At 50.2% G+C, this 23,861-nt stretch overlaps 1 protein-coding gene across 4 annotated transcripts in view; it reads right to left on the bottom strand.

Moving 5' to 3' along the window:
• Positions 1-17,400, bottom strand: part of LOC103276756 (signal transducer and activator of transcription 5B) — a 26,463-nt gene extending 9,063 nt beyond the window's left edge. Inside the window, exons 1-12 of one of the 4 annotated variants that reach the window (XM_008074192.2) lie at positions 17,269-17,400; positions 12,081-12,237; positions 9,908-9,997; positions 8,211-8,385; positions 5,252-5,382; positions 4,884-5,035; positions 4,028-4,183; positions 3,469-3,648; positions 3,059-3,146; positions 2,848-2,970; positions 2,209-2,301; positions 471-677 (exon numbers count right to left, since the gene is read on the bottom strand). In XM_008074192.2, the coding sequence (XP_008072383.1) occupies positions 471-677; positions 2,209-2,301; positions 2,848-2,970; positions 3,059-3,146; positions 3,469-3,648; positions 4,028-4,183; positions 4,884-5,035; positions 5,252-5,382; positions 8,211-8,385; positions 9,908-9,997; positions 12,081-12,237; positions 17,269-17,396 (1,680 nt within the window). In that variant the 5' untranslated portion in view covers positions 17,397-17,400. The remainder of the gene's footprint in view (positions 1-470; positions 678-2,208; positions 2,302-2,847; positions 2,971-3,058; positions 3,147-3,468; positions 3,649-4,027; positions 4,184-4,883; positions 5,036-5,251; positions 5,383-8,210; positions 8,386-9,907; positions 9,998-12,080; positions 12,238-17,268) is intronic. The other 3 variants (XM_021707063.1, XM_021707065.1, XM_021707064.1) reach the window with 3 other exon arrangements.
• Positions 17,401-23,861: the final 6,461 nt, after the last annotated feature.

Raw genomic sequence — 23,861 nt, 5'->3', positions numbered from 1 at the left:
GCCGGAATTACAGGTATGTGCTACCACGCCCGGCTGATTTTCTGATTTATTGTAGAGATGGTCTCGCCGCCCAGGTGGGTCTTGAACCCGCAGGCTCAGGCAATCCACTCACCTCAGCCTCCCAAAGGCGCGGAATTACAGGCTGAGCCACCGAGCCCGGCTCACAACTGCCTTTTAACGAGATGCCCGGCTAGCTGGTAAACTTGAACTGAATTTGATCACTGTAAGGCCACAGAGAGGGCTTTATCCCAGAGCTGCCCCAGGGGTGATCTGTGAAACACAGTCACCTGATTCTACTGGAAGGCAGGGGCTTTCCTGCAATGGCACATAGACCGTTGAGACCTCCTGCTTCTCCTATCCAGTCTCCTCTGACTACCAGCAAAAGTGTTGGCCAACTTGTTACAGAACAAGGCCCAGGTGGGGCGACTCTTGGAGGGACTCTCTCCCGGCCACAGGCGGTGAGCCCTCACCCTGTTGAACTGGGCCCAGGACACGGACATGCCGCTGTAGTCCTCCAGGTGGCCGCTGTTGTTGTTGAACAGCTTCTGCGCCAGGAACACGAGGTTCTCCTTGGTCAGGCCGCGGTTGCTCTGCACTTCGGCCTTGAACTTCATGTTGAGCGCTTCGCACAGCTGCGGCCACAGCACTTTGTCAGGCACGGCAAATGGCACCCTGCCCTGCGAGGGCGAGAAGTCAGAGGTTTAGGAGACAACAGTTGCATGATGCAATTCCTCCAGCCACGAAAGGAGAACATCACGGCTGGAAGAGATCACAACCATCTGTCGTGCAGAGCCCGAGGGTAAATGCAGACTGTTCTGGGGGTAGGTAGGTTGGCCAAGTTCACTAGAAGGTAGCCAGATGCTATTCATGCTGCTCTGAACACGAGCTGTGAATCCACAGTCCAGCCCTGTGCCCTAATAGCCACGAAAACAAAACATCACCAAGGTCTGGCTCCTCTACTGTAAGCTCCTTGGGGATTCAGATCTAAAAGCCTGGCACTTTAAGTACAGCGAGAGAATGAATGTATGTCTGTGTGTGTACACGTGCGAGTGTATCTGTAAACAAGTGTAATACTTGCCGCCCTTGACTCTTGCCAAGAACATCCAGCTCAATGTGAAACAACTTAGTATGAAAGAGTGGAGATTTTGGCCAGGCCTGGTGGCTCAAGCCTATAATTCCAGCACTTTGGGAGGCTGAGATGAGAGGATTGCCTGAGTCCAGTGGTTCGAGACCACCCTGGGCAACTTGGAGAGACCTCACCTCTATAATTAATCAAATAATTAGCCAGGCATGGTGGCGCACGCCTGTAGTTCCAGCTACTTGGAAGGCTGAGGCTGAAGGATTGTCTGAGCCCAGCAAGTCAAGACTGTGATGGCCGTGAGTATGCCACAGCACTCCAGCCGGGGTGACAGAGTGAGATTCTGACTCAAAAAAAAAAAAAAAAATCTCACCTTTGCAGCAAAATATTGTTCTCTAGAGAGGATGGCTAGGAATGTTAAGACTGCTCACGATGACCATAGAGAGAAATATGCTTCTATGTCCTAACGAATGCCACCCTTTTATCATGCTACAATGAGCTCATCTCTCTTGGAATGTGCAGCACACAGGCCTTGGTCTATAGAAATGTTCTGAAAATGCTCAGTATGCCCTGAGTGCTAGTGGACTCAGAGAATACTCGGGTGCTAAGTTCATAAAATTTTATCTGTTCCTTGAGAACAAGCATCTCATCTTCACAAGAGACCTGGAATGAATCATAGAATCTCTAGTCTGCAAAAGACACTGACACTATGGCAGGGAGAGGACACATTCTCAGCCCCAGTGACCTCTCAAGAGCCCCGATTCCACTCCTGGTTTCAGGATTCAAAAGAACATTTATCAAGTATTGACTCCACAACAAGCATTTTCTGTTATTTAATTCAGTCTTCCTATCAACACCATCACGATCCCTATGCTGCAAACATTTGCTGGAAACCCAGGCTCAGAGAGGTACAGTGAACTTTCTGAGGTCACAGGTGAGGAATTGGCCACACCTGGACTCAAGACCTGGCCTCAGTCAAGCCTGGGCCCTTTCTACTCTCCATGCTCTTTCTATTCTGCCTCTGCTGTGGAAAATGTCATTTTTACCTATACTTTTTTGGGGATAATACATGGAAGAGGTTTGTGATGCCAGCATTGACCTTGAGACCCACATGCCAGGAATCCACTCACAGGCTCTGCGAAAGCGTTGTCCCAGAGAACAGTAGCTGTTGCGTTGTTGTCCTGGCTGCCATGAACAATCACCACCACAGGCAGGGACAGGGTCTAAAAAGACATGGGAAAGAAGGACTGAGTGCCCATAGGCACAAGTTCTTCCCCGTCAACACTTTCGTCTTCCAGGTTTAACTTTCACCATCAGACACAAGTACGAATCCCTCCTAGAATGAAACGACTTTCCACACTGGTACAATCTTAGAGATTTTAAATATTTTGCAGGCAGTATTGTTGAGGTATTTCTGAAGGTTGAAGTAAGTTTTTCAGAATTACAAGGAGAACAAGAGAAAAAGAGAAAGTGGCTGGAGACATTTCTGGGAAAAATAAACACAAGTAAGCAATGTTTGAAACTGACTATAACCTTTTCTCAAAATCACCCTGAGAAATGATCCTCGTTTTCACCCATCCCTCTGGCTATTTCAGTTTGTCACTGTTTGTTCGTGCCTTATGAGAATCTAAGAGATAGAGTTCTGAGGATGAGGTCACCCTGTTTTCTGTTTCTCAATAGTCAGAAAGATGCTACATGATAAAAACAGCTCCTTTGTGACAGAGTGCACAACACACACACACACACACACAGAGCAGGTATGGCTTTACCTTGACTTGAAAAACCAGCTCATTTCCACCAACACTGAACTGTGACTCAAACAGGATTGTAAACTTTTCTTCTGTCACTGACTCTGCCCCACGACGGTCAGACCTCTTGATTCGTTTTAGGGACTGCAGAGGAGAAACATGAGATGAGACATCAGATAGGAGTTGTTCCCCTTGAAGGACCAGGACGAGTCCCCTGTTTCTCTCCCCTCACCATGTTCCTGAAGTGGGCGCTGAGGGTGCCGGTGGCCTGGTGATACTCCATCACGCAGCAGTTGTTCAGAATCTCACCACTGCACTCGCTGCAAAGACAGAGCCCAGCTCGACACCATGCCAGGACCAGACATGGGAGAAAGGACTCGTGTGGGTAGGAGGGGACAAAGACGTCTGCTAGAAATGCATGTCACTCAGGGGGAGTGCCAGCCATATAAGATGACAAGTCATTTTCTCAGATACATCCCAACTAAATGAAACAAGGTAACAGCATCTTTATGGCAGGTAGTGCATGGAAGAACCCCTTAAGATCCCTTGAGACCAGAAAAGGCTGGAATGAGGAATAGGATGCTTCCTCCTACTGCCAGGACTCAAGCCAGCAGTAGGGAAAGGAAGGGGCGGGGCAATTACTTGCGGGTGTTCTCGTTCTTGAGCAGGGACTTGGCCTGCTGCTCGCTGATGATGGTGGCCTTCACCTGCGGGGGGTTCATGTGCACGTTCAGCTTCCCGCCCACCAGAAGGCGCACGGTGGCCGCAAACTTGGTCTGGGTCTTCAGGACCTGAGGGGGCTGCTTCTCGATGATGAACGTGCTGCGGGGACAGAGGGACCAGACAGGCCTGAGATGCTGCTCGGGGAGGGCTCCGGGTCCCTGGGGCAGAGAGGCTGCCTCCCACAGGCCCAGCAGGGGAGGGAGAGTCTGGGCATGGCCTCCAACCCAGGAGGCCACGAAAGTCGGGGAGACGCTGGGGAGGGAGAGTGGATACAGCAGCTGGCCTGGCTGAGGGCACCAGGGCAGCTCCTGCAGTGTGCGACAAAGCTGGCTCAGGGCGGTCCAGCGGCCCCAGCACCTGGACGGGGCCTGAGGCAAAGATATGAGGGCAGACGCGGAACCCCAAAACACTCGCTCCTCCCAGGTGCCCACCATGTTGAGCTGCCCCGCCCCCTGGGTGTGGCCAGGGCAGCGGTTACCTGGTCACCAGGGCAGAAATGATGTCTGTGATGGTGGCGTTGACCTCAGCCAGCATCTCCTCCACGGGACCGGGGATGGGCAGCTGCTGGCACAGGTGCTCGGCCCTGCGGATCTGCTGCCGGTTCTGCCAGATGATCTCGGCCAGCTTCTCGCACCTGCGGGGCCCAGGGACCAGGAGGACAACGACTTCCCACACCCTAGGCCAGAGTCTAACCGCAAGACCAGTTCCGCTCGCCTCTAGCAAGGCCTCGCCAGACAAGACTCTGGGTTCTTCCCACCTCCTGTCCCGGGTACAGAGCAGAGGCCCCACCTTCCAGAAGAATAGGAACACACATGGGGGAACCCCAACTCAGGCCCAACCAGCCTGGATGTCACTCTGCACACTCAGGCCCTACCCTATTCCCCAGGAGAGTGACTCCCTTCCTGGGGGAGGTGGCCACTCTGGGGATTGCAGTCTGAACCACGACCAGGCCCACTGGTGATATAAGAGCCGGCCCAGGCCAGGCACAGTGGCTCATGCCTATAATCCCAGCACTTTGGGAGGCTGAGGTAAGAGAATTGTTCGAGCCCATGGGTTTGAGACCAGCCTGGGCAACATGGCAAGACCTCATCTCTACAATAAATAAAAAAACTAGCCAGCCGTGGTGGTGCATGTCTGTAGTTGCAGCTGCAGCTACTTGGAAACAGAAGTGGAAGGATTGCCTGAGCACATCAGGCTGAGGCTGTGGTGGCCGTGAGCATGCCATTGCACTCCAGCCTGGGTGGCAGAGTGAGACTCCAACTCAAAAAAAAAAAAAGAGCTGGCCCAGGACAGAAAGTCCGCTGCACAGGCCCTGCCTGCCGCCCACGCCTTACCAGGACTGAAGCACGTCCAGGCTGCCCTCGGGGGGCCCGCCATTCCCTGCCAGTTGCTGCCGCCGCTTCCACTGGATCAGCTCATCGTCCAGGATGATGGTCTGCTGCTTTCGCAGCAGTTGCAAGGTCTTCTGGTGCTTCTCTGCCAGCTCCTGAGGGGGGCAGGAGGGTGGACCTGCTGGTCTCCAGCAACCCTGCAGGGCCGGTGGGCTGCTCCCTCCCCTGGCTGCTGAGACTCAAGATGGCCAGGAAGGCAGCCTCTGCCTCCTCTCCCAGGGCCTGTCTGGTCCCGGCTCCATCCCTGCCCCGCTGGCCCCAGGACTCAGGGAGTGGCTCACGCCTGGGGTGAGGACCCGGGACCCACTTACCACGCGGTACTGCTGCAGCGTCTGGGCCTCGCGCTGCAGCCAGGCCTCCAGGGCTACCTGCTTCTGCTGGAGGGCTGGTTCCCGACTCAGGCGCTCCTGGGGGCTCAGCTGGCCCAGCTGGGCCAACTGAGCTAGAGAGGACAGGGTACCACGACCGTCACCTCCAAATGCCCAGCAGAAGGCCCAGAGGAGTCACCCACTGTGCTGGGCAAAAGCTCAGGGAGAGATGGCCCGCCAAGGGCGTGTCAGGCTCGAACAGCCCGGGGTCAAGATGAACAGGTGCCCCAGAAGACAGCCTCTGGGCCCTGACCATGGGCCTCCTGCCTCTGAGCATCCCCTCAGGGGAGCCGGGTACGGGGTGCAGCTGAGGAGCCCGGCCTCCATCTCCTGCAGCCGGCCCCCACGAAGTGCCAGGCCCCTCTCAGCCCCGCATGGCACCAGGCTGCCCAGCGTAGAAGTGTGCCATGACCGTTACTAGCTGGTGAACCTGAGCAAGTCACTGTAGTCTCCCGTGCCTTGGTTTCCCCACGTGTAAGATGGGAGAATCCTGGCACCTGCCTGGGCGGGTTTCTGAACAGCGTAAACACATGACAACATGGGAAATACTCAGGAGGTGCCTGGCGTGGGTAAGCTCTGTGACGACGGGTCCTTAAAGGGGCACAGGACAGGAACAAAGGGTGACAGGAACGAGCTGCCGTCGGCCCCTCCCTCCCATGGCAGGGCCTCAGGAGCCTGTCGTGTTCATCCAGGTTGGGTCCTGGGAGCCCAGCCGACCAGTCAGGAGGACAGACAGACAGGAAAGACAGGGTCCCGGGCCCACTGGGGACACGGAACTGGCGAGACTGTTGTGGGAGGGAAGGCCGCCGCTCCCCACAGCAGCTCAGGAATCGCATCTTTGCAAGGCTGGGGTGAGCAGGCCTCGCTGGCTTTCCCAGCACTCGACACCTAAAAAACGGAAGGGGGCAACCCCTCGGGTCCCCTCCCACTGTGGTAGCTTTTCTGTCCTCTCAATAAATCCCGCTTAAAAAAACAAACAAAAAAAAAAAAAACAGGGAATGGGAGGGACACTGGGATGACTGGGTCCAGAGCCCACCTGAGAAGTCAAGCATCTCCACTGGTACAGCCACCTGCAGACCCTCTGCTGCCTGCAGACCCCACGATGACCAGCCCCGTGTGCCGGGATGATCCCTCCTTCCGGCACCTTCCCACACCCTGGGCCCAGCTCGGGCTGGGTCAGAAGGGCGTGCACACCAGCATGTCTCAGTCAAGTTCCTGGCTGGCTCCTGAGGTCACGTCTGCCTCATCCCATCCCATGGAACGCACACACTGGGACAGAAAAAAGCCACTCCAGATGGCCAGGAAAAACACCGAACCAGGATTGAGAATGACGCCTCCAACCTCATCGCGGGGGGACGAGCAGGAAGAGTGTCTTCCAGGATGGAACTGACCAGAGGGTTCTGCATGGCCACCTCGGGGGCCCTGGCCACCCACTGGGAGGGCAGGGATGAGACCTGCACCTGGCCCAGCCTCCCTGGGCCAGGGCCCGCCAGGTCGCTCCTGGAAACGTGCAGGAGCTTCTGAGAAGACCAAGAGGGCACGAGGCAGCTGCCCTGCTCCAGCGGAGGGAGCTGAGCCCGCCCCGCACACCCAGACCCGCATCTTTGCTTCTCAGGGTGCTGCGAGAAAGGAGATGGAAGAGACACCCAGGAGGGCACGAGCCCACCTGCATCCACATCGAGCCCATCACCGGGCCCAGGAAACAGAAAACCCAGGCACAGGGTCGGAAATACTGTCACCAGTCCCAGGACTTGGGTAGAAACAACAGCTTAAGTCTCCTGTTCCCACTCTCAGAAGGGGCTGCCCTCCTTCTTGGGTTCATCTGGGGTGGATTCAAAGGGGAGGAAGACATGCTGGAATCATCCTGCCCACATTTACTCAATACCTGTGATGTTTCAGGCATTGTGTTGGCCTTGGGTACAGAGATAAAATACAGCCCCTTCCCCAAGATATATAGTCCATTGGGGAAGATGGAGAGTAAATGCATAACTCATTCTGGTTATTAGATAGCACCTGTACGCGGGTATCAGAGGAGCTTGTACTGTGCATGCATGTGTGTTTGTATGGGTTGGTGGCGTCAAGGCTTTGCTGCGATTCTGAGCACTAAGGAGAGAGGGGAAGCCAGGTCAGTGCAAACTGCCAAGTTGCTACAGAGTCACCAGGGGGCGCTCCTGGGGCTCCCCAGTCTTAAGACTGACTGAAGTGTCTGCACCCCAAGAACCAAGCATGATTTATGCCAGGTATGAGAGCTGTGTCTGCAGGGGTTGACCGAGGTGCATGAGTGTGCTCTGTCCCAGGAGGACCCCCTGAATAACTCCACAGAATGTTAACAGTCAGTCACCACAAATACTGGCCTCTTGGCCCTTATACTGTCTCTGCTTAAAAAGGTCTCCCCACCCAACCTTAGAGATGGGGGTCTCACTCTGTTACCCAGGCTGGTCTCCAATTCCTGGCCTCAAGTGATCCTCCTGCTGCAGCCTCCTGAGTGGCTGGGATTATAGGCATGTACCACTGCTCCCGGTTTAGAGAGGTTTTCTTAGACATGTAGTTATATAACTTCTATATATCATTTAAAGCTACATTTATAAAATACTGCTGTATGCCAAAGTATTACAACTGTTGCAGTTTATTTAGACTGTGAGCTCCCAAAGGAGAAAGTATCTTCCCTGACAGCCCAGGAGTCCCTGGCGTGGGAGGCCTGAGTGGGACCCCACACTCCAGGGCAGGTGCTATATCTTCCCACATTTTCAAGTCTCGTCCTCCCAGCACTGACTTCCACGCAATGATTCCCTGCTACTCAGAGAAAGGTAGCTGCCTCGGCAGGAAAACCAGGTTCTCTTCTCATCAGACCCGAGCTGCCTGCCAGTCCTCACGCCCAGCAGACCACCCTGTCTGCCCTCACCTTGGATCCTCAGGCTCTCCTGGTACTGGATGATGAAGTACTCCTGGGTCTGCTGCAACTTCTTCAGCTCATTCTCCGTGTCCTGCGTGACCAGCCGCAGCTCCTCGAACGTCTGGTTGATCTGAAGGTGCTTCTGGGACATGGCGTCGGCCAGGTTTCCGGATGGAGAGCTGCCCTGGGGACAGATTGGGAGAGAGTGCAGGGCAGTGGGGAGGAGCCCGGACGTTAGTCCCTAGGGAAAAAGCTTCTAAGCTCCTACAACCGGGCTAAGACCCCAGAAGCTGAGTTGGAAGGAACACCAAATGTCATCTGTGAGAAATGAAATGTGGACAAGTGGAAACACGTGGCCTGATGGGTCACGGCACCTTCATAAAGTGCAGCAGAAACTTCTATCCCATGCCTGGCCTCTGCCAAAGTGCCCCAAACAGGGCCCATCAAATTCCCTCCAGGGAGACTAGAACTCAACCTGTTCTGAGAGTCACCTGGGCTTTTCTACTAGCAACGATGATCTTTCATTTGACCTCCATTCACCAACCCAATGCTGCAGACTATGCTCAGTGCTGAGGATGCAGCAGGGAGTGCCTATTGGGGATACCTCGCCTATGCTCTACTCAAAACCTTCCTATGATAGAATAATTGGCTTCCACCATGGAAGAAGTCAAACCTCTCACAGGGATCCTGAAGCCTCCCAGATGAAAAGTTATGGGGGTTAGCCGGGCTCGGTGGCTCAGCCTGTAATCCTGCACCTTTGGGAGGTTGAGGTGAGTGGATTGCCTGAACCCGTGGGTTTGAGACCCGCCTGGGCAGGCGAGACCTTATCTCTACAATAAAATAAAAAAATCAGCCGAGCATGGTAGTGCGCGCCTGTAATTCTGGCTACTCGGAAGGCTGAGGCGGAAGGATCGCTGGAGCCCGGCAGGTCGAGGCTGCAGTGGCCGGGAACGGCCCCCGAACTCCAGTCTGGGCGTCAGAGTAAGACTCCAACTCAAAAAAAAAAAAAAAAGTTATGGGGGTGGTCTTAACCAGGTCTCTGAGCTTCAGCCATGTAAGTGACCTGGTCTGCGTACTTCCACACCTGGCTCAGGGGCTACGTAGAAGTCTCTCCTGAGTCACCTCCCCTGAGTATGAGTGTGCCTACACAATGATTCAGCTGGGGTCACACGCACTCCCTGACACTGCTTTGTGGCTGTAATCTTGTCAAGGTCATAAATCATTTAAGATCAGAACCATGTCTTCTAATCATTTTGTGTCCCTTAGGACAATGCTTTCTTTAAAGAGACACCAATAATCCGGGTGGGGTGGCTCACACCTGTAATCCCAACACTTTGGGAGGCTGAGGTGGGAAAGTCAATTGAGCCCAAGATCAGCCTAGGCAATACATCGAGACCCCGTTGTTACAAAAAATAAAAAGATGAGCTGAGCGTGGTGGCATGTGTCTGTAGTCCCAGCTACTCAGGGGCTGAGATGGAAAGACTGCCTGAGCCCGGAAGGTCAAGGCTGCTGTGAGCCGTGATGATCGTGATCATGCCACTGCATACCAGCCTCGGTGACAGTGAGATCTTGACTAAAAAAATACATTAATTAATAAAGAGCCACCGACAGATGTACACTAAGTCCCCTTGACAAGGCAGGGTCCGGAGAGGGGTGGGTAAGAAAGGGCCTCCTGACTCCCCTCCCCGCTCCCACGGGACACTCACATTGTTGGCTTCTTGAACCAGCCTCTGTTCGTTGTACAAGATGTGGCGGATGCAGCGGACCAGCTCCATGGGGCAGCGGTTGTATGTGTTCTGTAAGAGGCCGAGAGCAGATATCCCTTCGTTCCATCTGCACCATGGGGCCTATCCCTGCCTCAGGACAGGGAGCCTCATGATGGAGACTCCTGGGGACACGAAGGCAGAATCACAGGATCCACTGCTCTTCCAACACCAGTGGGAACAGGAAAGCATATCAGAGACAACCAATTACAGAGAATGGCGAGAGAGTTTTATTTCTTGTATCTTAATTTTCCCAGAGACCTCGGGTAACATTCTTGGAGACAGGGTAAATATGTTTTACAAAGGCCACGCCAAGCCAGGCGTGGTGGCTCAGCCTGTAATTTCAGCACTTTGGGAGGCCGAGGCGAGAAGGTTGTCTGAGCCCGGGAGTTTGAGATCAGCCTGGGCAACTTGGTGAGACCTCATCTCTACAATAAATCACACACACAAAAATTAGGTGTGGTGGCGTATGTCTGTAGTTCCAGTTACTTGGAAGGCTGAGGCAGAAGGATTGTCTAAGACCAGCAGGTCGAGGCTAAGGTGGCTGTGAGTGTGCCACTGCACTCCAGCCTGGGTGACAGAGTGAGAGTCCAACTCAAAACAACAACAAAAACACAAAAACAAAGGCCATGCCAGAGGAGAAAGTGGACACAACCTGGCTGGCTGATCAAAATGACTGCCACTGAGGAGAAGATGAACACTGTGTGTCGCCGGATGTGACACCCTAAGGAAGATCAACGTCATAGTCATCCCTCGGTAATAGCGGGGGACCATTTCCAAGACCCCTTGGACACCAGAGTCCATGGGTGCCCAAGTCCCTTCTACACAATAGTGTCATTCTGTATCAAGCCTAGGTACATCCGCCCGTACGTGTTACATCATCTCTAGATTACAATACCTAACACAAAGTAAATGCTATGTAAATAGTCGTCGGGTTGTATTGTTTTTTTTTTGAGATGGAGTCTCACTCTGTCGACCAGGCTGGAGTACAGTGGCACGCTCACGGGCACCGCAGCCTCGACCTGCTGGGCTCCAGCGATCCTTCCGCCTCAGTCTTCCAAGTAGCTGGAACTACAGGTGCACGCTACCATGACTGGCTTATTTTTTCATTTATTGTAGAGACAAATTCTTACCAAGTTTCCCAGGCTGGTCTTGAATCCCTGAGCTCAAGTAATCCTCTCGCCTTGGCCTCCCAAAGTGCTGGGATTACAGGTTTGAGCCACTGTGCCCGATCTTGTATTGCTTTTTATTTATACTTTTGACTTGTTGATTGTTACTTTTTTTTTTTTTCCTGAATATTTCTGATCCCTGGTCAGTGGAATCCATGGGTGGGAACCATGGACAGGGAGGCCTGGATGCATCTAAAAGGCAGAGTGCAACATGAGCCTAGTCTTGAGGAAACATAAACCTCAAAGGAGGACTATCTTCTCTTGAAAAAGTAGGGGGCCTATGAGCTACTTTAAAACGTCAATGTAATGAAAGACAAAGTAAGACTGCAAAAATGGTTTTGGGATTGAAGGAGGGATGGCAGCGACATGCAACATATGACCGATGACTGGACTCTGGACTGAGGGGAAATGGCCCTGAAGGTCACTATGGAGGCAGTTGACAAGATGGAAACGCAGGAGAGTATCTGAAAGCATCATGTCAACGGTCATCTACTGAAGCTGATAATGTACAAAACCACTCAAGAAAAAGTTCACATTCTTAGAAAATGCATGCTGAGGTCTTTGGGGCGCAGGGGCATGCCATATAAAACTTACTCTTGAATGAAAAATGTGTGTGCATGTTTGCCATGTGTAAGTGTGTGAATGTACGTCTGCATGTGTGTGCGTGTATGTGTGCGTGTGGAGAGAGAGAGCAAGGAGAGTTCCACAAAGCAAGTGTCAGCAACAGGGGAACCTGGGCATCTGTGAGGACTGTATCACCCGTGCAAGTTTCGAGAAGTTTGAAATGACTTTCTAATGCAAAGTTTAAAAAAGACCACCACCAAGCAGTAAGCCCCTCACACCTGAGTGAAACTCGGTAGTGCTGGGCTGAAGGAGAGAAAGGCATCTTGCAGGAAGCCTGAGTGGGGGTTGCCCGGGAAGGGGCTGGCAGCCCAGGCCACACCCACCTGCAGCTGCTTGGCGTAGTGCCCCAGCTTGATCTTCAGCAGAAACCCATCTTCCCCCACCTGATGCTCCGCCTTCTTCTGCAGCTCCTGCACCAGGCCCTCCAGGAGCTGGGTGGCCTTAATGTTCTCCTGTGGATTATCAAGATCTATTGAGTCCCTAGGGGAAAAAAATTACACAATCTGTATACACATATGCATGTGAGCCGGGGGAAACGCAGCCTCCGCATACCACACTGTTTCTTTGACCAAAGCACTTTCTTTTTTATTTATTTTTGAGTTGGAGTCTCACTCTGTTGCCCAGGCTGGAGTGCAATGGCACACTCACGGCCTCTATGGCCTTGACCTGCTTAGGTGATCTTTCCACCTCAGCCTGCCAAGTAATTGGAACCACAGTCTGTGCTACCACACCTGGCTACTTTTTTGATTTATTGTAGTGATGAGGTTTTCCCAAGTTGCCCAGGCTGGTCTCAAACCCTGAGCTCAGATAATTCTCTCACTTCCACCTTCCAAAGTGCTGGGATTAGAGGTGTGAGCCACCATGCCTGGCTAAAGTGCTTTCTTTTTTTTTTTTGAGTTGGAGTCTCACTCTGTCGCCCAGACTGGAGTGCAGTGGCCACTCCCGGCCACCGCAGCCTCGACCCGCTGGGATCTGGTGATCCTTCCGCCTCAGCCTTCGAAGCAGCTGGAACTACAGGTGCGCGCTACCAGGCGCGGCTAATTTTTGATTTATTGTAGAGATGAGGTCTTCCCAAGTTGCCCAGGCAGGTCTCGAACCCGCGGGCTCAGGCAATCCACTCACCTCAGCCTCCCACAGGCGCGGGATTACAGGCTGAGCCACGGAGCCCGGCTCAAAGTGCTTTCTTTTTAACGCACACTGCAAATTTTAAGAAAGCCTGACAGCCATGGACTAAATGCCTGCATTCATCGATCCATAAACTCCTTGCCTTATCTGGATTGCACAGTCTCTTTTCATTTCTGGCTTTTTGCTTTTTAAACAACGTCCTGGCCAGGCACTGTGGCTTAACCCTGTAATCCCAGTGCTTTGGGAGGCCGAGGTGAGGGGATTGCCTGAGTCCATGGGTTCGAGAACAGCCTGGGCAACTTGGCGAGATCTCCTTTCTATAATAAATCAAAAAACTAGCCAGGTGTGGTAGTGCACGCCTGTAGTTCTGGCTATCTGGAAGGCTGAGGTGGAAGGATTGCCTGGGTCTAAAAGGTCGAGGCTGCGGTGGCCGTGAGCGTGCCACTGCACTTCAACCTGGGCGACAGAGTAAGATTCTAACTCAAAAAAACAAAAACAAAAAAACCGGGAGAAAGTGCCTTCAAAAATCTGTACAAGTCAGACACTTACATCACTGGTTGCAGATCTGGGGTCTGCAGGCCATGCCAATCTTCCTAGCGAACAAGAGAAGCCACTCTACAGACCTATATCAATACAGAGCCATGGAACTGGGGCCAGAGGCTGGACACTCTCCCTCCCTTCCTCCTTTCTTTCCTTCTTCCTTCCTTTTTTCCCACAACACAGGCAACGATGGACACTTGGAGGTATTCAATTCCTTCGCTCACTGAAGAAACCAAACAGCTGTCAGGCTGAAACAGCATTCAGTGACTGCTAAGCGGGTCTGCAGCCAAGCAAGACAGTGGGAGCTAAGAGCTCTATCACCCCTAAACGCTGGCAGTTAGTCAGCAACTGAGCTCAGTGCAAGGTACAAACAGGGGTACCCAAACACGGTTGCCGTGCTTCATCAGAGAGGACCCCCAAGCCTGCACCCTGAGAAGGCAGGAATGCGAGTCAGCTCTGTATATGTATGCTCCAGGCATGAAATCAGAGCCAGGAGGGAGCGTGGACAGCCCCCCGTCCCCCACCCACCTGCAGTGTTCCTGGTTTGGGGAACCCACTAGGAGAGGGTCCTGTCTTGGCAAGACTCTTGGTCAAGTACTGGCTCTGCACTTGACACCATAATCCTCTTAGTGAACAATCAAGAACTGAATATTTTATAAATGAAAGTCTGTATATTCTGAAGAAAACCAAAACTAAATAAAATCCTGGTTTTCCTTAATATCAACACAAGCCTTTTAACTCTCATTTAGTAAGAAGATGGCATGGGAAATCCACAAGGTGAAATTCTGTATGAACATAAACTTCCTACTAATGTTCTGAATCCTCCAAATCAGAAAGACAGAAAAGAGGATGAAGAGGGAGCGGAAGGCAGTGAAGAGGACACAGACAGCCGTCTCCACTTTAGTCCTTTCTTTCTCCCTTAATTACATAGAGCTGAGATGTTTCTAATTGCCCAGAAGATTGCCTTTCCTCGGCACTCTCTGGTTTCTGAACAGAAATCTAACACGAGATTGCAGTTATTCTAGAGCAACGTCAAGAATGGACAGATGGCCCTTGCCAAATGGAGGACAGCGAGGCTGAATTCTCCTGGGAGGGGAGTCAAAGAGGAAGCCTAAGTGGGGAGGAGGAGGTTGTCAAAAAGGAGGCCTGGGGAGCGGAGGTTCAAATAGCCAGTGAACATGTCTGGTCAGTGGCCACTGCGGTCAAATCCAAACTCCCAGGCCCGAGCTGCGCCTGACCTGCTGCCTGGGTGGAACCAGAGTATCAATGAAGAAGCGGTGTGTCCGCCGCCTACACTGTACTGTTTCTAAGAGGCATGGAAACACCTCCACCTCCTCCCAGTAGGTAATCAGTAACTTGGAAAATAAATAAAAATTAAAATGCTAGTTAAGTCTACCACCAACATGTAATTATTAATATTCTGGTGCGTTTTCTTTTAGTCTTTATATGTACATATAAAATAAACATAAATTTTAAAATAGGCCAGGTGTGGTGGCTCATGCCTATAGTCCCAGCACTTTGGGAGGCTGAGGCGAGAGGTTTGCCTGAGCCTGAGGGTTCGAGACCAGCCTGGGCAACTTGGTGAGACCTCATCTCTACAATAAATCAAAAAATTAGCCAGGCGTGGTGGCGCATGCCTATAGTGCCAACTATTGGGAAGGCTGAGGCAGAAGGATCACCTAAGCCCAGCAAGTCGAAGCTGCAGAGACCCTGAGCATGCCACTGCAATCTAGCCTGGGTGACAGGGTGAGAACTCCAACTCAAAAAAAAAATTTTTTTTTTAAATACCAGGCTGGGCACAGTGGCTCATACCTGTAATCCCAGCACTTTGGAAGGTCCAATTGAGAGGATTGTTTGAGCCCAGGAGTTCAACATCAACTTGGGCAACATAGTGAGACATGGTCTCTACAAAAAAATTAAAAGATTAGCCAGGTGTGGTAGCACACACCTGTAGTCCCAACTACTCAGGAGGCTAAGGTGGAAGAATTGCCTAAGCACAGGAGGCTGAGGCTATGGTGAGCTGTGATAGTGCCACTGCACTCCAGTCTGGGTGACAGAGTGAAACCCTGACTCAAAAACAAAAGCAAAAAGACACAACCAATGTCTCTACCATGAAATTATTTATTATTAAATATTAATTTTGTTAGATGCAAACTTGTTAAATGTAAGATAGTTTAAATTTAATAGAAGATCACCAGGTGAGGTGGCTCATGCCTGAAATCCCAACATTTTGGGAGGTGGAGGCGAGAGGATTGCCTGAGTCCAGGGTTTCAAGACCAGCCTGGGCAACTTGGCGAGACCTCATCTCTACAATAAATTAAAAAAATCAGCTGAGTATGGTAGTGTGCACCCTGTGGTTCCAGCTACTTAGAAGGCTGAAGTGGAAGGATTGCCTGAGCCCACCAGGTCGAGGCTGCAGTGGCTGTGAGCATGCCACTGCACTCCAGCCCGGGTGACAGAGTAAGTCTCTAATTCAAAAAAAAAGAAAAAAAGCTCACTGCAGTCTTCACCTCCTGGGCTCAGGTGATCCTTTCACTTCTGCCTCCCAAGTAGCTGGGACCATAAGCTAATTTTTTAAATTTTTTGAAGTGACAAAGTCTCACTATGTTGTCCAAGCTGGTCTTGAACTCCTGGGCTCAAGCAATCCTCCCACCTGGGCCTCCCAAAGTGCTGGGATGACAGGTGTGAGCCACCACACCCAGTCTACTTTTCATTAGCAGCAAGATTCAAATGCTTTTAGCCAGTGTTTACCACTCAACAGTACAAATCCTGCTTTAATAATCACAAGAGCTACTCCATCTCCTTGAATCTAAGATGGGGTTACATTACCTTTTCATGGACCATTTTTCTTTCTTTCTTTTTTTTTTTTTTGAGTTGGAGTCTCACTCTGTCACCCAGACTGGAGTGCAGTGGCCACTCCCGGCCACCGCAGCCTCGACCTGCTGGGCTCCAGTGATCCTTCCGTCTCAGCCTTCCGAGTAGCCGGAATTACAGGCGCGCGCTACCACGCCCGGCTGATTTTTTAATTTATTGTCGAGATGAGGTCTCGCTGCCCAGGCGGGTTTCGAACCCGCGGGCTCAGGCAATCCATTCACCTCAGCCTCCCAAAGGCGTGGGATTACAGGCTGAGCCACCGAGCCCGGCCCATTTTTCTTTTTTGAGTCAGAGTCTCACTTTGTCTCCCAGGCTGGAGTGCAGTGGCACACTCACAGCCACCGCAGCCTGGATCTGTTAGGTTCAGGCAATTCTTCCGCCTCAGCCTTCCAAGTAGCTGGAACCACAGATATATACCACCACACTCAGCTAACTTTTTGATTTACTGTAGAGATGAGGTCTCGCCATGTTGCCCAGGCTGGTCTCGAACTCCTGAGCTCAGGCAATTCTCTTGCCTCTTCCTCCCAAAGTGCTGATAGGCGGGAGCCATCACGCCCGGCCTATGTAAACATTTTTTTTTTTTGAGTTGGAGTCTCATTCTGTCACCCAGACTGGAGTGCAGTGGCCGCTTCCGGCCACCGCAGCCCCGACCTACTGGGCTCCGGCGATCCTTCCGCCTCAGCCTTCCAAGTAGCCGGAATTACAGGCATGCGCTACCACGCCCGGCTGATTTTTTGATTTATTGTAGAGATGAGGTCTTGCTGCCCAAGCAGGTCTCAAACCCACGGGCTCAGAAAATCCACTCACCTCAGCCTCCCAAAGGCGTGGGATTACAGGCTGAGCCACCGAGCTCGGCTGTAAACATTTTTTAAAAACAGCTTTGCAAGTCACTATCACGATATCTTTCTAATCAAACTGCAAGATTCTTGCACTTCACAAAACAGGATGCAGCGAAGATCTCTGTCGACCTACCAGGCTTGGCTCTCGATCCACTGGGACAGGTAGTGCCGCACCTCGATGGGAAAGTGCTGGCCGTACAGCGCCTGCATCTGGTGAAGGGCTTCTCCCTGGAGTTGCTGGGCCTGGATCCACACAGCCATGGCTCTCACCTGCCAGACAAACAACCGACGGTGGGGGCTCTTTCCTCAACCCCTTTGAAAGCCACACAGCCATACACTTTTAGCCCTTTGGTAGACCAAAGAATTCTTGACTTTTAGCTTCAAAATGTATTAAAGTTTGGCACGGAGGCTCATGCCTGTCATCTCAGCACTTTGGGAGGCAGAGGCAAAAGGATGGCCTGAGCCTACAAGTTTGAGACCAGCCCTGGGAACTTGGCAAGACCTCGTCTCTACAGTATATCAAAAAAGTAGCCAGGCGTGATAGCGCATGCCTGTGGTCTCAGCTACTTAGAAGGCTGAGGCAGAAGGATCGCCTGAACCCAGGCTGCAGTGGCTGTGAGTGTGCTGCTGCCCTCCAGCCTGGGTAACAGAGTGAGACTCTGACTCAAAAAAAACAAAAACAAACACAAAGAAATACAATAAATGTCCTGCCGTTGTTAAAGAGCTTGGAAAAAGAAGTTACATTATCCAAAGCACGAACTGAGCCCTAGGATCACGAATTGCCTAAGCAGCGATGCACACACAGAGCACAGATTCATCTGGAAAAATGCCCCAAGGTCCTCCTTCTGAGTTACCACTAAGGAATTTATGAAGCAATGTTCAGCTAAACTGTAGCAGTTAAAAATCTTTCAGATACTAAAACAACACATTCCAACTAAGAGTTAGAAACAAGAGCCACGCGATACTCCAGGAGTGGGTAGGTTTTTTAAAAGCCTGCTCTTGATTTCAGAAAAACAATTGCATAAAACAACCACGATGCCTCCTCAGACTCACCAGACAATTTCTAGCTCATGTGCTGGGCCTCTAGGAGTTAGCCAGCTTGGGGCAGCAATGTTGCTTCATGTGTTTGCAGGGTCTAGCCCAAATCTGGCTCTAATGCCGTGTCCCGTGAAGCACCGTTTGGCTATCTTGCATCCATCCCACATGAAGAGGCTGCTGATTTGCACAACTGTCCTACGAGGCTGATTATGGTGGGGGCCAGGGACCTGGACTGGATTCTGTTTACTAGCAGGGATGACACACATGTGTTGGGAAATGCAAATCCCTCCTCCGAGGTTGTAGTGGCTCATCACGTCACATTGAACTATTTATGGGTTGAGTCCGTGAGGCAACCGTGGGGGGGTGGGGGACAGTTACCTATTTTAAACTTGCGCAATGCCACAGAACACTTGAGCAGGGCACGATTTATTTAGGGCTTTTAGGTGTTAAGGCTGAGATCCCTATAAGATCACCCAAGACATCAAATTTCAGTGGCCATGAGTTCACCAGAAGACAGACTGGGTGAGAGAGCTCTCTCCAGAAGCGATTCTACGTTAGAATCAAACAGCTGGAAGACATTTAATTGCACAATATATTTTTTAATCAAATGAGTCATATCCCAAGATTTTGGAAAATCAGAACAGATAACAAATCATGATTTTTGGATGAAGAATAAAGGGGTGGATGGAGAAAGGTGCTTAGACACTTGGTACATCATGGGAGGATGATAGCAGAGTGAAGACTGGGTATTTATCTTCCTTTTTTCTTTTTCTTTTTTTTTTTTTTTTTTTTTGAGCCAGGGTCTCACTCTGTCTCCCAGGCTGGAGTGCAGTGGCATGCTCACGGCCACAGCAGACTTGACCTGCTGGGCTCACGCGATCTTTCTGCCTCAGCCTTCCAAGTAGCCGGAACCACAGACGTGTGCCACCATGCCCAGCTTTTTGATTTATTGTAGAGACAAGGGCTCACCAAGTTGTCTAGGCTGGTCTCGAACCCCTGGGCTCAGGCAATCCTCTCGCCTCAACCTCCTAAAGTGCTAGGATTACAAGCTTGAGCACTGTGTCAGCCCCCTCTTACTCTGTCTTGGTGAGTCCTCTCTCCACAATAAATAAAAAAATTAGCCTGGCATGGTGGCGCATGTCTGTGGTTCCAGCTACTTGGAAGGCTAAGGCAGAAGGATCACCTGAGCCCAGCAGGTCGAGGCTGCAGTGGCCATGGGCGTGTCACTGCACTCCAACCTGGGGAGACTCCAAAAGGAAAGAAAGAAAAGAAAAGAAAGACTACGCCCGGGAGCGGTGGCTCATGGCTATAATCCCAGAACTTTGGGAGGCCAAGGCAAGAGAATTGCTTGAGTTCAGGAGCACAAGACCAGCCTGGGCAACAAGGTGAGACCTCGTCTCTACAAGAAATAAAAAATAAATTAGACAGGTGTGGCGGCATGTGTCTATAGTCCTGGCTACTTCGAGGCTAAGGCAGGAGGATCGCCTGAGCCCAGGAGGTCAAGGGTGTGGTAAGCTGGGCTCGTGCCACTGCACTCCAGCCTGAGTGACAGAGTGAGACTCCAGCTAAAATAAATAAATAAATAAAGAAGGAAGGAAGGAAGGATAGTCTATGATGATATGCAATGCATACTGTAGTATATGAAAATGTTACACTATTTTGCCTAAAGTTTTATATAATTTATTAATTAATAGAAGCTAAGCTCTTAGAATTTGTCAGAATATTTTTATGACTCTAGCTATGAACATGTCATAATCATTATTTTCTAAATGCAGGCCATTTGAAGAAAATAGCTTATAAATAGAGGTACAATCACCTTATTTTGATAAATACAATCCATAAATATAATATTTTTTCACTGCACATAAGTGCTCTGTAGAGCTGGAAAGATTTTGCTCACTGGTATAGAAAAGTGTAAAAGTACACAAAATAGTACAGAATCCTTTTAATTTAATTTTTTTTTTGAGTTGGAGACTCACTCTGTCGCACAGACTGGAGTGCAGCTGCTCCCAGCCACCACAGCCTCGACCTGCTGGGCTCCGGCAATCCTTCCGCCTCAGCCTTCCGAGTAGCCGGAAATATAGGCGTGCGCTACCATGCCCAGCTAATTTTAAAATTTTATTGTAGAGATGAGGTCTCGCCTGCCCAGGCGGGTCTCGAACCCGCGGGCTCAGGCAATCCACTCACCTCAGCCTCCCAAAGGCGCAGGATTACAGGCTGAGCCACGGAGCCCGACTTAATTTAATTTTTAAAAAATAGAGACGGGGTCTTGTGGTGCTGCCCAGACTAGTCTCGAACTCCTGGGCTCAAATGATGCTCCCGCCTTGGCCTCCCAAAGTGCTGGGATTACAGGTGTGGGCTACCGCGACCATTCATTCATTCATTCAATCATTCATTTACTTATTGAGTCAGAGTTTCACTCTGTCGATTATTTATTTATTTACTGAGTCGGAGTCTCACTCTGTAACCAAGGCTGGAGGGCAGTGGCACGTTCACAGTCATTACAGCCTCCAACTGCTGGGCTCAGGCAATCCTTCTGCCTCAGCCTTCCAAATAACGGGAACTAAAGGCGTGTGCTTCCTCACCAGGCTAATTTTTTGATTTATTATAGAGACGAGGTCTTGTCAAGTTGCCCAGGCTGGTCTTGTACCCTTGGACTCAGGCAATCCTCTTTCTTCCACCTCCCAAAGTACTGTGATTTATAGCCATAAGCTTTTGCGCCTACCTATTTTCTATTTTTTTACTTTCTCTTTTGAGAAATATTTTACTCTTAGACTGAGAATTACATACACATATGAGATGACACTGAAATTACCACTGTAAATTTTTTTTAGTTTTTATTATTTTTATTTATTTATTTTTTGAGTTGGAGTCTCACTCTGTCGCCCAGGCTGGAGTGCCATGCACACTCATGGCCACTCCAGTGTCGACTTCCTAGGCTCCGGCAATCCTTCCGCCTCACCCTTCTAAATAGCCAGAACTACAGGCACACGCTACCACACCTGGCTAATTTTTTTTAACTTAATTTATTTGTAATAGGTGAAATATCCATATAGTTGATCAAAAGAAATACAATACTGCAAAGTTAGTTTTCTCCAGCCCCCTACATAACCACTTTTATTAGCTTCTTGTTTACTGTAAACGTTTAAATACCCAGTTGAGAAAAACAAAACAAAACAACTCCCTCCCCTAGTTATATGAATAAAATCTACAATCTTTTTTTTTTTTTTTTTTGAGTCGGAGTCTCACTGTCACCTCAGCTGGATTGCAGTGGCATGCTCAACGGCCACTGTGCTTAGGCGATCCTACCACCTCAGTCTTCCAAGTAGCTGGAGCTACAGGTGCGTGCCACCATGCCTGGTTAATTTTTTGATTTATTGTAGAGATGACGTCTCTCCAAATTGCCCAGGCTGGTCTCAAACAGGCAATCCTCTCACCTCCACCACCCAAAGTGCTGGATGACAGGTGTGAGCCACTGTGCCCAGCAAAACCTATCATCTAAGGAGAGTTTTTCTTCATGTACGTTAGAACTCTTCACCCATCACTAGGCTGTGCCCATGAGTGGACTCCCTGTCCCTCCTCACCGGTATTCACCCAGTAGTCAAGTGCTACTCTGCATATGCTCATTGACAGCATCTGTACCCCCCCTGCACATGCACAGGCAGCTGGTTTTCTGTGCCTAATGCTCTCACTGGGGAAGTGGTTTGCTCTTTGGTAAATCATCACAGGGGATTCGCTAAATACTGGGAAAGGGATTCACAATCTTATTTTTAGGCCAAAGACTAGAAGCACTTGAGCTGGCTTAGCCACACTCCCAGTGTTCATAACCACTCCAGAATACCCTGGGCCAGTCTTGGATGCAGAATGTTTACTCATGGAAGCATAAAGTATGGACTTGACCTTATGTATCTGGAAGTATCCAAGGGCTAGGAGTGCCCTCAAAATCAGGCCCTCAGGCCCTGGTTAATAAGTTTCAGCATCTAATAGCTCACAACATGACAGGCTTACTAGAAGTCCTAAAAAACCAATGTCCATGATGCAAAGAAATACGAGTGAGTGGGATGTAGAGATACTTTTCTCTCAGTAACAAAAGTCTTTTTCTCATTTTTCCTTTCTAAAAGTAAAATATAAACTCTTACAAAGAAAATCACCATTCTCTGAAAAATTCTAGAACCCTCTGGCTGAGGTCTTGCCATAGGTAACATGAGGTAGAAAGCACCAGAAGAGTGTCTGATGTTAGAAGCCTCCCACTGCCAGGCACTGCAGCTCACACCGGTAATCCCAGAACTTTGGGAGGGGGAGGCGAGAGGATTGTCTGAGTCCAGGGGTTTGAGGCTAGCCTGGGCAACTCAGTGAGACCTCATCTCTACAATAAATCAGAAAATTAGCCAGGTGTGGTAGCACGTGCCTGTGGTTCCAGCTACTTGGAAGGCTGAAGAGGAAGGATCGTCTGGCGACAGAATGAGACTGCAACTCAAAAAAAAAAAAAAAGGCAGCTCCCACTGTGCATGTGCCTACTGAACAATGACCTCCAGCTTGGGTGGGAGCAAGGCTTAGCATATACATTAAAACTTGATTTGCTGGATCCATGTGTTTAGTTTAAGTCATTTTATAACTTCTATTCTCCATCCAACCCTCCCATCTTAGGGCCAAAGTCTCTAAAATAGGTGAAAGTTTTAGAGATAATGATGAACTCACCTAAATATAGTTCTGCAAAAGATTTAGCTCCTTAAACCTTTCTGGGGCTCAGCTTTCTTATTTGTACAATGGGAATAATAACGCTGGTTTCCTCAGGGGCTGCCGAGGGAATGAGTAAGTCACGTGTAAACACATAAGATGCAGTCAAGCTCATCACTGCAGCTCTCATTCTTACTTTAACCTTACAGAGATGGCTTCCCTCTCCCCATCTCCAGCTTTACCCAATAGATGAGGAAATTAATAGACTTCCTTTGCCAAGTCAACTCTCCACAAGTAGCTCCTACTGGACTTCTCCTTCACCAATATCCTGCATGGACACTCTTTTTTGGAGTCTCACTTTGTTGCCCAGGCTGGAGTGCAGTGGCACGCTCACGGTCACCCTAGTGTCAACCTGTTGGGGTTCAGTGATCCTTCCTGCTCAGCCTTCCAAGTAACCAGACTAAAGGCGCGCACTACCATACCTGGCTAATTTTTGATTTATTGTAGAGACGAGGTCTTGACAAGTTGCCCGGGCTGGTCTTGAACCCACAAACTCAGGCAATCCAATTGCCTCGCCTCCCAAAGTACTGGGATTATAGACTGAGCCACCGAGCCCCGCCACCTTCCTTTCAAAGGGTGGCGTTCCAATTCCTTAATCAATGTCATTAGCACAAGGACTTCCACAGACAGGAGGTCTTGGGAGGTGGCAGGAAGGCACTGAATGCCCTGTTCTCTCACCTCTGGAGAAGAAGCGTGAAGGGTGGTGTGACGACAGCCAGACTCTTACTTTGCCATACATAGGCTAAACTCTAAAAAAAAAAAACCCCAAACACCAAAAAACGCCACCAACATGTTGCTTGACAGAAAAGATGAACCTATTCCTTGACCTATTCTTTCCAAGGAGGTATCTGACTTCTACTAATTAAAGTATAAAAGACAATAAAATTTGAAGTTTCATTCATACACTGCTTTATGAATTATCAGTAACAAATATTTCAACTCATCTAATAA

The sequence above is a fragment of the Carlito syrichta genome, unplaced genomic scaffold (assembly GCF_000164805.1).
Source record: "Carlito syrichta isolate Samal-C Ts95f unplaced genomic scaffold, Tarsius_syrichta-2.0.1 Scaffold316365, whole genome shotgun sequence".
NCBI lineage: Eukaryota > Metazoa > Chordata > Mammalia > Primates > Tarsiidae > Carlito > Carlito syrichta.
Note: the sequence above shows the minus strand (reverse complement) of the source record. Positions and strands in the feature narration are given on the sequence as shown.